Source organism: Mesoplodon bidens (assembly GCF_964165515.1).
Source record: "Mesoplodon bidens genome assembly, chromosome: 10".
NCBI lineage: Eukaryota > Metazoa > Chordata > Mammalia > Artiodactyla > Ziphiidae > Mesoplodon > Mesoplodon bidens.
The window spans coordinates 43,540,006-43,553,423 of NC_138172.1; the positions used below are offsets into that span (position 1 = coordinate 43,540,006).

A 13,418-nucleotide genomic window follows, 5' to 3' on the forward strand; every position below is an offset into this window, starting at 1 on the left:
ACCTGTGTGTAATATTTGGCGTCATTACTTACAAGTTGTGTGACATTAGGCAAGTTATTTAACCTCTCTTATTTTCATTTTTCCCATCTGCAAACTTAAGAAGGCAAGATCTACTTCATTTGGTTATTTTGATGACTAAATATGTTCATACTTGTGAAGCACTTCACAAGCAGTGCTTGGCTCCATAGATGTTAGCCATGACCATTATCACTTGTCCAGGGGTCAGAGTGGTAGTGAACTTTGCCCTCTGGAGACCCCAAGAACCCCCAAAGTAATTGAAAATGACTCTGAGTGGAAACAGCGTCACAGAGTTTATGTCCTTTACTCTGGGGATGGTGACGCCCTGCCCTTGGCTGTCACCCAGACAAAGGCATGTAAAATATGGCAGCTGATAACAGCAGCTGCTGGAACACAAGAGCAGTGACAGCTGCAAGGGATGGAGGCTAGGGAAGAGCTACAGACACAAAGCACAGCTGTCTGAGGCCACTTAGTGGCCTGGCCAGCAGCGCTCTGTCCCCGGGTCCCACAGGGACCCCTGCCTTCCTACATTGTGGAGACGTGCATGCCCTGAGTTGTTGAGAAGAGGTTAACGAGGGTTGATTTATCAGCTTAAGGTAGAAAGGAACTATGCAAAGCATTTAAATATATATATATATATATATATATATATATATATATATATATATATATTACCCAAAAATATGCTTCAAATTCTTTGGTGCCAAAGGAACAAGTGTCATTTCCCTGTGACATCCCCTGTCGGGAAAAGCTGGATGAATGAGTCACATAATGATCAGGACTTTTTAGGCTGCTGGTGAAGATGAGACGAGACTTGCTCTTGGACAACATCCTGTTCTTAGAGCAATCTTATTAGCACCTCCTGCACAGAGCCTGGGTTGGGTGGAGCAAATGGGGCAGCTATATGAAAGACAATTTCAAGCAACTCCAAGTGGCCTGGGGCTCAAGCAGTGCCCCTGCTCCCTGCTTGCCTGGTGAATTCTGACCCTTTCTTCCAGGCCCTGATTAAATGTCACCTCCTCCAGAAAGCTTGGCATGGCCTGTGCTTCCTTATGTGAAAGGGTCTCATGCCGGGCTTGCCTGGGGCTCTTCAAGGCTGTGCCAGCCCTGAGGTTGGAAAACCTCTTCATCAAAGTTTCCCTACTGCCCCTTGTCACTCCAGCCCTAAGTCCCCTCCCTGCTTCCTGTGGCTGTCCCGTGGGAGAACTCTCACCTGCGCTTGGGGGATCACTTCCTGCTGGGTGCTCTGAGCATCCTCCTCACCATCATCCTCCAAGTCATCGAGGTCAGACTCGCCCTCGGCAATGGGCACAGAGACCCATACGTTAGGATTGGTGATGAAGTCACTGTGGTCATCCCTGGGGCCTCTGGGAGCCAGAAGCCCTCCAGGGCTCCCCGCAGCCGTGTCAGCAGTAATGTGGTTCTCAACTTTGGAGGTGGAGAGTGGGAGTTTCACCACCAGCTGGGGCTCTGCCTTGGGCCGGGGGAGCAAGAAGGGCCAGTTGAGGAAGCTGCAAAGGGCTTTCTTGGTGCGCCGGCCTAACACCTGGATCCTCGCTAGGGCCACCTGCAGGTTGTTCACCTCCCCGTCGTCCTCTGGGGCTGTGAGGTTGTCGGTGCTGAAGGAGTTCAGCAGCAGGGCAATGAACAGGTTAAGCACCTGGAGAGAAGGCGTGGAAAGGAAGATCCCTCAATCGATGAGCTGACCCCCTCCGTGGCCCACCAGGTCAGCAGCTGGGTGGCAGGACAGCCACAGTGGGGCCTCTCCCTGCCCACCCAAGATGCTTTCCTTCTTGGGGGAACAGACATTCTGCCAGCAACTGAGAGGAGCCTAGGGGATGCCCCAAGCAACTTGCTTCACGTGGACAAGGCTTGGAAGCACATTCTCCACCATAGAGGAGGGTCACCCCTGCTGAGCAAAGGGACATTCAGGGACAACAGAGAGGAGAAGGCATGGGCCTGCCCAGAACCACTCTCATCAGCCATACCCTGGGTTCTATTGCTCACTCTGGAATCCTGGGCACATCTCCTCTCTGCTTCCAACTTCGTGTCCTTCCCCCTTAAGCAGGGAGTGGGGACCCCCTACCTGTCAGAGTGGTTGTGAAGAGGAAATGGCATGAGGATGTAAAAGTGCTTGGAAAGGCAAACTTCCTGCCTCAGGGTCAGGGGCCTCTCTGACACTGCAGGGATGGGGAGCTCAGCCTGGAAGAAAGGAGTTTTGTCCAGCCCCCTACTCAGGAGAGCAGGCAGAAGGCACCTCTGGCTCAGGGACCCTGTTGGGAAAGACTTTGAAGAGTCTGGATTTGTTTTTTCGTCCCCTCTCTTAGTTTAGCTTTCTCTTATCTGTAAAACTCTTATGGGAAAATAATTCAAGTTGGTTGACTTCCAGGGCAATAAGAAAGGGGCGCCTGCAAGACGTGGAAGCAACCCAAGTGCCCATCAATAGATGACTGGCTTAAGAAGATGTGGTCTATATATACAATGGAATATTACTCAGCCATAAAAAAGAATGAAATACTGCCATTTGCAACAACATGGATGGACCTAGAGAATATAATGCTTAGTGAAATAAGTCAGACAGAGAAAGAAAATTACTATATGATATCACTTATATGTGGAATCTAAAAAATAATACAAATGAATTTATATACAAAACAGAAAGAGACTCACAGATATAGAAAACAAACTTATGGTTACCAAAGGGAAAAGGTAGGGGAGAGGGATAAATTAGGAGTATGGGATTAACAGTTACAAACTACTATACATAAAATAGATAAGCAACAAAGATTTACAGTATAGCACATGGAATTATACTCAACATCTTGTAATCATCTATAATGGAAAAAACCCAAATCGCTATTCTGTACATCTGAAACTAACACAATATTGTAAATCAACTATACTTCAATTTAAAAAAAAAAAGAAAGGGGGCTTCCCTGGTGGCGCAGTGGTTGAGAGTCCACCTGCTGATGCAGGGGACACGGGTTCGTGCCCCTGTCTGGGAAGATCCCACATGCCGCGGAGCGGCTGGGCCCGTGAGCCACGGCCGCTGAGCCTGCGCGTCCGGAGCCTGTGCTCCGCAACGGGAGAGGCCACAACAGTGAGAGGCCCACGTACCACAAAAAAAAAAAAAGAAAGGGGTTCCTAAAAATAACACCCTCCCCTCACCCTGGTCAAGGCTGGGAGAGCAAAGGCACCCAGAACTTGAGGGAGTGGAGACAACTGAGGACAAGGAGCCAGACTGGGCCAGAGAAGGGGTGCTGGGGCCAATTGGGAGAAAGCCCTCCAGAGGGGCTCCCCCCAAACCTGAGAATGGATTTTGTTATTGTCATGGTGTTGGATGTTGTCCATGATCCAGCTCCTCTCCTTCCTCTTGTCCAATTGTGCCTCCCCTCCTGCTCCTAGCTAGAACCTATGTAACTCTACTCGCCCCCCCCCCCACAGAAATACCTTCTGAGAACCCTAGAATGGAGAAGGGAAATTTTCCTTCAACAACTAACAACTACCATTTATTGACTTCCTGCCTTGGCCCAGAAACTGCACTAGGCAATTTGTGTATGTTGTTCCTGTAATTCAATTCTCCCAGTAAGCCCATAAGTAAGCACTATTTTCTTGATTTTAAGGAAACTAAAGCTTGGGAGATTATCTCTTGTGCTGGGTCACCCAACTTTACTAGAGGTGGAGCTGGGATTCTACATCAGGTCTTTCCTGCTCTGTCATATGGGCTTATTCCAGCTGCTTCCCAACAGATAGTTCTTATGTGTCCCACACAACTTGGAAAAGTGTGAAGACTTTTCAGTCAGGGAGGTACAATGTGGGCAAGACATGTGCAACGTCAAACTTTCTAGGATAACATGGAAGTCTCCTGCATTGCCCATGCACTCACCACCAGGTTGCCCAGCACCATAACCGTCAAGAAAAGGATGAGGCAGATGGACTTCTGGCCGACTTCCATGCAGGCCCACATGTTCTCAATCCACTCTCCACAGAGGATCCGGAAGACGATGAGGAAGGAGTGGAAGAAGTCATGCATGTGCCAGCGTGGCCATTCTTCGTTGGGTGCTGAGATTTTGCACCGGTTGTCATGGTAGCTGTCCCCGAGGAGCTGCTTGCCAACCAGAGCAAAGACGAAGACAATGATGGCCAGGATGATGGTTAGGTTCCCCAGAGCCCCCACCGAGTTGCCGATGATCTTGATGAGCGTGTTTAAGGTCGGCCATGACTTGGCCAGCTTGAAGACCCGCAGCTGCAGAGAAACAGAGATTGTGTCAGGTCCTGGTGGCTGCTTCCATCACCTTTCATCTCAAGTCTTGGCCAGAAACAAAAAAAGCACAAGGTAGCTCATTCCATTAACATGGGTTGATCCTGGGAAGCTGCTTTCAAAGACCTTTCTTTCTATGTCACCAGTTACTCAAAAATATGACCAACCCTCTATGGTCCCTATGTACTACTAATATGCTCCACTGACTGTGGCAAAGTCAGGGGTCTCATATTGGGGTGTTGGTCATGTGACGTGTACTCTGTTCTATAGCCACAAGCCTCCTGAATGTAGATCTATTCTATGGGGTGGAGTGGGGTATGATGGAGCTCATAAATGTGTGAGAAGAGCCCACCTTTGACCTGAAGAGAGGCTAGCTTCCTGCAGGTAGGGCACAACCCACTGCATTTTAGAGGTATTGGCTACCCATCATCTTGGGGCATTTCTCATCCTGAGGCCTTGGACAACATCTTTTACTCCCACCATCTCTGAAATGGCAAGTATCTGTGATTTCATGAACCTGGGATTCATATGTTTATTTAATTGACCAACCAATCTACCTACTTTGTTGGACACCAGCCACACACATACATAGCACTGTACTAGCCTGTGAGGTATATGGAGAGAAGTCTGTGGACTCCTGTCCTCATGGAACTAATGGTTTAGTTGCAGAGATAAGGCAAAGACCCAGAAAGTCTTCACTGTAAAACCAAATGTGCTAAGCCCCACAGGAGAACAAAAGCACCATGCATAAAGATGTCTAAACATTTAAAAAATACATTTGTGTGGTTCTCTAATTTGTTAGAAAGAAATATGTGAGCTCAGCTGTCATGGGGTATTTATGGAGCCCTTACTAAGAGCCAGGCTCTGGCCAAGGAGCTGGGATGCTGTGCTGGACACAGTAGCAGCAGTTTTATCAGCCAACACAGCAATAAGTCCCAAGGTTTAATCCTCTTATGCAGGAAGCTCCATACGCATTTTTCTTTGTGATGGGGGGCGGTCTGTGTTCACCTTAGATCTAATCTGGAACTTATTTTAATGAGGATGCCTTACTTTTGGAATAGAATGCAAGGTAAGTCTAACATCTGCCCTCTACTGAGGAGGTCACCACTTGGTGATGAAATGGGCCTCGAACTTGTGAAGAATATCAGAAGATGAAGTAATATGGTAGACTATATTGGGCCCCCCTTGGGTTCCCCTTTCCATCAAAAAGTTACTTAAAATGCTAGATAATAAAATCTTAAGTGCATTAATGATCTGTCAATAAAGTAAGTAATTCTTTGGCCAAAAATTAAATAACTATGGGAATTCAGAGATATAAACAGATTGCTGAAGTCAGCTTTTCTCTGAAGACATTTGCAAAACTGATGAATCTGAGCATAAGTTTTAATGGTCTCATGAGGCACAGCAAGCAGGAAACACATCCCAGGGCTGCCTAAGGTAGACAGTATAACAAGAATTTCTCCCACCATTAAGGCAAGATCCCATAAGAAATATCTCTCAAGACAAGGGCATGGGACTTCCCTGGTGGCGCAGTGGTTAAGACTCTGTGCTCCCAATGCAGGGCGCTCAGGTTCGATCCCTGGTCAGGGAACCAAATCCCACATGCATGCCACAACTAATAGTTTGCATGCCACAACCAAGGAGTCAGCGAGCCGCAACTAAGGAGCCCTCCTGCAGCAACTAAGACCCGGCACAACCAAATTAAAAAGAAAAAAACAAAGACAAGGGCAAATTGAACAGCAAATTTTAGATAAAACCGAGAGAGGTTACTGCCAGAAGGCACTCACCGAAAGAAATTCTAAATGATGTACTTCAGGCAGAAAGAAAGTGATCCCAGAAGGAACGTATTATGTGCAAGAATGGATAAACAGCAAGGAAGCGCTAAGTATGAGAGTGAATCTAAACAAACATTGAATAGACACAACAGTAAAGTTCCATGGGGTAGGGCAGAGACTGGCTATATGGTCACCATTCACTTTTACTCCTCTCAGACACAAAGGGAGACTGTTTTCCCACTTTACTTGCAAATAGTTGAGGTCATATCATTGGGTTCTGGCTGATGGAATGGAGATGGAGACAGAAGTAATGTACACTACTTTCAGGCAGAGCCATAAAACATCATGCACTTTCTCTTCCCTTCCTATGGCCACCATGGAGGCCACCCATTGAAGATGGTGGTGACATCACACCATCCTGAGTCACTGAGTCACTACTTGGAGCAGATAAACCAGGAGAGTTTCCCAACCAGCACTGAATATGCTGTAAACATAAACCTCTATTATGTTAACTCACAGATTTAGAGATTGTCATTACAACTAGTTGTACTTCTCTTAATGTAGAAATTGGTACATTGCAGAGAGCCATTTCAACACATCGGATATGTGGCACTGGCTTAGTGATCATATGGTGTACAACAAGGAAACTGATAGAAGAATCCTTGGAAAGTGTTGATCTGTGTTGCAGGGGCAAAATGATTGTCTGCAAAAATTCTGGGGCAGATCACGAGCCAGTAGCACTAGGCAAAGGGTCTGTAAAACAGAACCTTAGTATCGTGTCAGTTGTAGTTGGTTACATTTGTCAAGACATTACAAGAAAGAGATGAGTTCAGGGAATATTAGGTTGATTGATAAGAAATAAAAGGAAATAGAATCCAGAAATTTAATGTATAACTGAGTCACTTTGCTGTACAGCAGAAATTAACACAACATTGCAAATCAACTATACTTAAATAAAATAAAATAATCCAGAAGTTTAGAGTCTTGAAGGTTTAGGGAAGTACACTGCTTTAGATCTCAAGGAGTGAGCAATGGGATTAAGTCTTTATGAGTTCAAGACCAGTTAAAGTTTTCAATGAAATGAAGCACATCTTAGCAAAGATGCTATTAATGGTGTAGCCACCATTTGAGGCAGAGAGAGGCAGGGGGACAAGAGAGGAAAGAAACAAAGCGGAACTGAGAACTTTGTCAAAGAAAGCACTCTGGATGTATAACACACACAGAGGTCTGAAACCATCTAAGTTTTGAAGGAATTGTATTGCAAAAGAAACCATGAGCCCTGACTAAAAAAGCTTTTGACTGTGTAAACTTTGCCAGCTTTCCACAAGCAGGAGGCAAGCTTTGAAGGTTGTACAGGCCTTCAGATATGGCACAGTCACTTCTAGAAGGAGTCCCACCTAGAGCTGACTGGCTTGCATCAGACTATGACATGAGTGAGGAATAAACCTTTATTGGGCTAAGCTACTGAATTTTCAGTAGTGTTTGTACAAATCTGGAATTATTTATCATCAATTAAGTCATATAGCTTTTTTAAAACAAGATAAAATTAAAATAATTAACACGATAGTAAGTTGGGAAGGGGTAACTGGAATAAAAAGTTGTCCTGAAAAGTAAAGATTTTAGCTAACTTTTGACTTTAAGTTAACAATACATGTTGTCATTTCTAAGGTAACCACTCAAAGAATAAAAACAGAGTATTTAGTTTCCAAACCAATAAAGGAGGAAAATGGAACAAGGAAAAACAAACAGTCCAAAATAAATCAAGAAGAGAGAGAACAAAAATGCTAGAACAGAGGAAACAAATAGAAAACCGAGAATATAATGATAGACACGCATCCAAATATATCAGTATTCACAATAAAATAAGTAGACTAAATGCTTTTGTTAGAAGACAAAGAGTGGATTGAATAAGAATCCAGAATGACTGCATACTATTTACAGTAGACATATAACAACCTTAAAGATATGCAAAGGCTGGAAGTAAAAGGATAGATAAAGACATATCAGGCAAATTCCAAACTAAAAGAAAACAGAGTTGTTTAATTACTATCAGGCAAAAGAGACTTTTAAGGCAAAAAGCATTTCTAGGGATAAACAAGGTCAATTCTCACTGATAAAAGTTTCGCTCCACTGGGAAGTTATAATAACTTAAAATATGTATGCATGTAATAACATAGCCTCCAGATAGAACCGTAAGGAGAAACATCATGCCGTAATCATAGTGAAAGATATTTTTATACACTACCATCTCAGTAATTGCTAAAACAAGCAGACAAAAATAAGCAGGGATATAGAATATCTGGACTACACAATGAACTTTCTCTACCCAATGGATATATATGCAGAGTATTGCACTATACAACTGCAGAAGACGCATTCTTTTCAAATGCATAAGGAACATTTTCACTATACTGAGCCAAACTGAGATTATCAATAAATTTCAAAGTATTAAAATCACACAGTGTGTTTTCTGAGTATAATACAATTAAGCTAGAACTCAATGGCATAAAGATAACTAGAAATACCACATATATTTCAAAATTAAGAACCATGCTGCTAATTAGCCTTTGAGTCAAAGAATAAATCAAATTTGAAATTAGGAAATATTTAGAACCAAACAATAAGGAAAATTCTGGGGCTTCCCTGGTGGCGCAGTGGTTAAGAATCCGCCTGCCAGCTGATCTCTCAGCAGAAACTCTACAAGCCAGAAGGGAGTGGCAGGACATAATTAAAGTGATGAAGGAGAGAAAGCTGCAACCAAGATTACTCTACCCAGCAAGGATCTCATTCAGATTTGATGGAGAAATTAAAACGTTTACAGACAAGCAAAAGCTGAGAGAGTTCAGCACCACCAAACCAGCTTTACAACAAATGCTAAAAGAACTTCTCTAGGCAAGAAACACAACAGAAGGAATATACCTACAATAACGAACCCAAAGCAATTAAGGAAATGGGAATAGGAACATACATATCAATAATTACCTTAAATGTAAATGGATTAAATGCCCCCACCAAAAGACACAGATTGGCTGAATGGATACAAAAACAAGACCCATATATATGCTGTCTACAAGAGACCCACTTCAGACCTAGAGACACATACAGACTGAAAGTAAGGGGATGGAAAAAGATATTCCATGCAAATGGAAATCAAAAGAAAGCTGGAGTAGCAATTCTGATATCAGACAAAATAGACTTTAAAATAAAGACTATTAGAAGAGACAAAGAAGGACACTACATAATGATAAAGGGATCGATCCAAGAAGAAGATATAACAATTGTAAATATTTATGCACCCAACATAGGAGCACCTCAATACATGAGGCAACTACTAACAGCCATAAAAGGGGAAATCGACAGTAACACAATCATAGTAGGGGACTTTAACACCCCACTTTCACCAATGGACAGATCATCCAAAATGAAAATAAATAAGGAAACACAAGCTTTAAATGATACATTAAACAAGATGGACTTAATTGATATTTATAGGACATTCCATCCAAAAACAACAGAATACACATTTTTCTCAAGTGCTCATGGAACATTCTCCAGGATAGATCATATCTTGGGTCACAAATCAAGCCTTGGTAAATTTAAGAAAATTGAAATTGTATCAAGTATCTTTTCCGACCACAATGCTATGAGACTAGACATCAATTACAGGAAAAGATCTGTAAAAAATACAAACACATGGAGGCTAAACAATACACTACTTAATAACGAAGTGATCACTGAAGAAATCAAAGAGGAAATTAAAAAATACCTAGAAACAAATGACAGTGGAGACACCACGACCCAAAACCTATGGGACACAGCAAAAGCAGTTCTAAGGGGGAAGTTTATAGCAATACAATCCCACCTTAAGAAACAGGAAACATCTCGAGCAAACAACCTGACCCTGCACCTAAAGCAATTAGAGAAAGAAGAACAAAAAAACCCCTAAAGCTAGCAGAAGGAAAGAAATCATAAAGATCAGATCAGAAATAAATGAAAAAGAAATGAAGGAAACAATAGCAAAGATCAATCAAACTAAAAGCTGGTTCTTTGAGAAGATAAACAAAATTGACAAACCATTAGCCAGACTCATCAAGAAAAGAAGGGAGAAGACTCAAATCAGTAGAATTAGAAATGAAAAAGGAGAAGTAACAACTGACACTGCAGAAATACAAAAGATCATGAGAGATTACTACAAGCAACTTTATGCCAATAAAATGGACAACCTGGAAGAAATGGACAAATTCTTAGAAATGCACAACCTGCCAAGACTGAATCAGGAAGAAATAGAAAATATGAATAGACCAATCACTAGCACTGAAATTGAAACTGTGATTAAAAATCTTCCATCAAACAAAAGCCCAGGACCAGATGGCTTCACAGGCGAATTCTATCAAACATTTAGAGAAGAGCTAACACCCATCCTTCTCAAACTCTTCCAAACAATTTCAGAGGAAGGAACACTCCCAAACTCATTCTATGAGGCCACCATCACCTTGATACCAAAACCAGGCAAGGATGTCACAAAGAAAGAAAACTACAGGCCAATATCACTGATGAACATAGATGCAAAAATCCTCAACAAAATACTAGCAAACAGAATCCAACAGCACATTAAAAGGATCATACACCATGATCAAGTGGGGTTTATTCCAGGAATGCAAGAATTCTTCAATATACGCAAATCAATCAATGTGATACACCATATTAACAAGTTGAAGGAGAAAAAACATATGATCATCTCAATAGATGCAGAGAAAGCTTTCAACAAAATTCAACACCCATTTGTGATAAAAACCCTGCAGAAAGTAGGCATAGAGGGAACTTTCCTCAACATAATAAAGGCCATATATGACAAACCACAGCCAACATTGTCCTCAATGGTGAAAAACTGAAACCATTTCCACTAAGATCAGGAACAGGACAAGGCTGCCCACTCTCACCACTCTTATTCAACCTAGTTTTGGAAGTTTTAGCCACAGCAATCAGAGAAGAAAAGAAAATAAAAGGAATCCAAATTGGAAAAGAAGAAGTAAAGCTGTCACTGTTTGTAGATGACATGATACTATACATAGAGAATCCTAAAGATGCTACCAGAAAACTACTAGAGCTAATCAATGAATTTGGTAAAGTAGCAGGATACAAAATTAATGCACAGAAATCTCTGGCATTCCTGTACACTAATGATGAAAAATCTGAAAATGAAATCAAGAAAACACTCCCATTTACCACTGCAACAAAAAGAATAAAATATCTAGGAATAAACCTACCTAAGGAGACAAAAGACCGGTATGCAGAAAATTATAAGACACTGATGAAAGAAATTAAAGATGATACAAATAGATGGAGAGATATACCATGCTCCTGGATTGGAAGAATCAATATTGTGAAAATGACTCTACTACCCAAAGAAATCTACAGATTCAATGCAATCCCTATCAAACTACCACTGGCATTTTTCACAGAACTAGAACAAAAAATTTCAAAATTTGTTTGGAGAAACAAAAGACCCCGAATAGCCAAAGCAATCTTGAGAACGAAAAACGGAGCTGGAGGAATCAGGCTCCCTGACTTCAGACTATACTACAAAGCTACAGTAATCAAGACAGTGTGGTACTGGCACAAAAACAGAAAGATAGATCAATGGAACAGGATAGAAAGCCCAGAGATAAACCCACGCACATATGGTCAACTTATCTTTGATAAAGGAGGCAGGAATGTACAGTGGAGAAAGGACAGCCTCTTCAATAAGTGGTGCTGGGAAAACTGGACAGGGACATGTAAAAGTATGAGATTAGATCATTCTCTAACACCATACACAAAAATAAGCTCAAAATGGATTAAAGACCTAAATGTAAGGCCAGAAACTATCAAACTCTTAGAGGAAAACATAGGCAGAACACTCTATGACATAAATCACAGCAAGATCCTTTTGGACCCACCTCCTAGAGAAATGGAAATAAAAACAAAGATAAACACATGGGACCTAATGAAACTTCAAAGCTTTTGCACAGCAAAGGAAACCATAAACAAGACCAAAAGACAACCCTCAGAATGGGAAAAAATATTTGCAAATGAAGCAACGGACAAAGGATTAATCTCCAAAATTTATAAACAGCTCATGCAGCTCAATAGCAAAAAACCAAACAACCCAATCCAAAAATGGGCAGAAGACTTAAATAGGCATTTCTCCAAAGAAGATATACAGACTGCCAACAAACACATGAAAGAATGCTCAACATCATTAATCATTAGAGAAATGCAAATCAAAACTACAATGAGATATCATCTCACACCAGTCAGAATGGCCATCATCAAGAAATCTAGAAACAATAAATGCTGGAGAGGGTGTGGAGAAAAGGGAACACTCTTGCCCTGCTGGTGGGAATGTGGATTGGTACAGCCACTATGGAGAACAGTATGGAGGTTCCTTAAAAAACTAAAAATAGAACTACCATATGACCCAGCAATCCCACTACTAGGCATATACCCTGAGAAAACCATAATTCAAAAAGAGACATGTACCAAAATGTTCATTGCAGCTCTATTCACAATAGCCTGGAGCTGGAAACAACCTAAGTGTCCATCATCGGATGAATGGATAAAGAAGATGTGGCACATATATACAATGGAATATTACTCAGCCATAAAAAGAAACGAAACTGAGCTATTTGTAATGAGGTGGATAGACCTAGAGTCTGTCATACAGAGTGAAGTAAGTCAGAAAGAGAAAGACAAATACCGTATGCTAACACATATATATGGAATTTTTAAAAAATGTCATGAAGAACCTAGGGGTAAAACGGGAATAAAGACACAGACCTAATTGAGTATGGACCTGAGGATATGGGGAGGGGGAAGGGTAAGCTGTGACAAAGCGAAAGAGAGGCATGGACATATATACACTACCAAACATAAGGTAGATAGATAGTGGGAAGCAGCCGCAGAGCACAGGGAGATCAGCTCGGTGCTTTGTGACCGCCTGGAGGGGTGGGATGGGGAGGGTGCGAGGGAGGGAGATGCATGAGGGAAGGGATGTGGGAACAGATGTATATGTATGACTGATTCACTTTGTTATAAAGCAGAAACTAATAAAAAAAAAAAAAAAGAGTCCGCCTGCCAATGCAGGGGACATGGGCACGAGCCCTGGTCCGGGAGGATCCCACATGCCGCGGAGCAACTAAGCCTGTGCACCGCAGCTACTGAGCCTGCGCTTAGAGCCCACGAGCCACAACTACTGAAGCCCGCATGCCTAGAGCCCGTGCTCCGCAACAAGAGAAGTCACCACAATGAGAAGCCCGTGCACCACGACAAAGAGTAGCCCCCACTCACCGCAACTAGAGGAAGCCTGCGCATAGCAACAAAGA

The 13,418-nt window shown here is 42.3% G+C and overlaps 1 protein-coding gene across 1 annotated transcript in view; it reads right to left on the minus strand.

Moving 5' to 3' along the window:
• Window positions 1–13,418, minus strand: part of SCN10A (sodium voltage-gated channel alpha subunit 10) — a gene marked incomplete at both ends in the record, with an annotated part of 89,219 nt that overhangs the window by 23,384 nt on the left and 52,417 nt on the right. Inside the window, 2 exons of the mRNA XM_081247357.1 lie at window positions 1,232–1,678; window positions 3,905–4,264. Of these exons, the coding sequence (XP_081103483.1) occupies window positions 1,232–1,678; window positions 3,905–4,264 (807 nt within the window). The remainder of the gene's footprint in view (window positions 1–1,231; window positions 1,679–3,904; window positions 4,265–13,418) is intronic.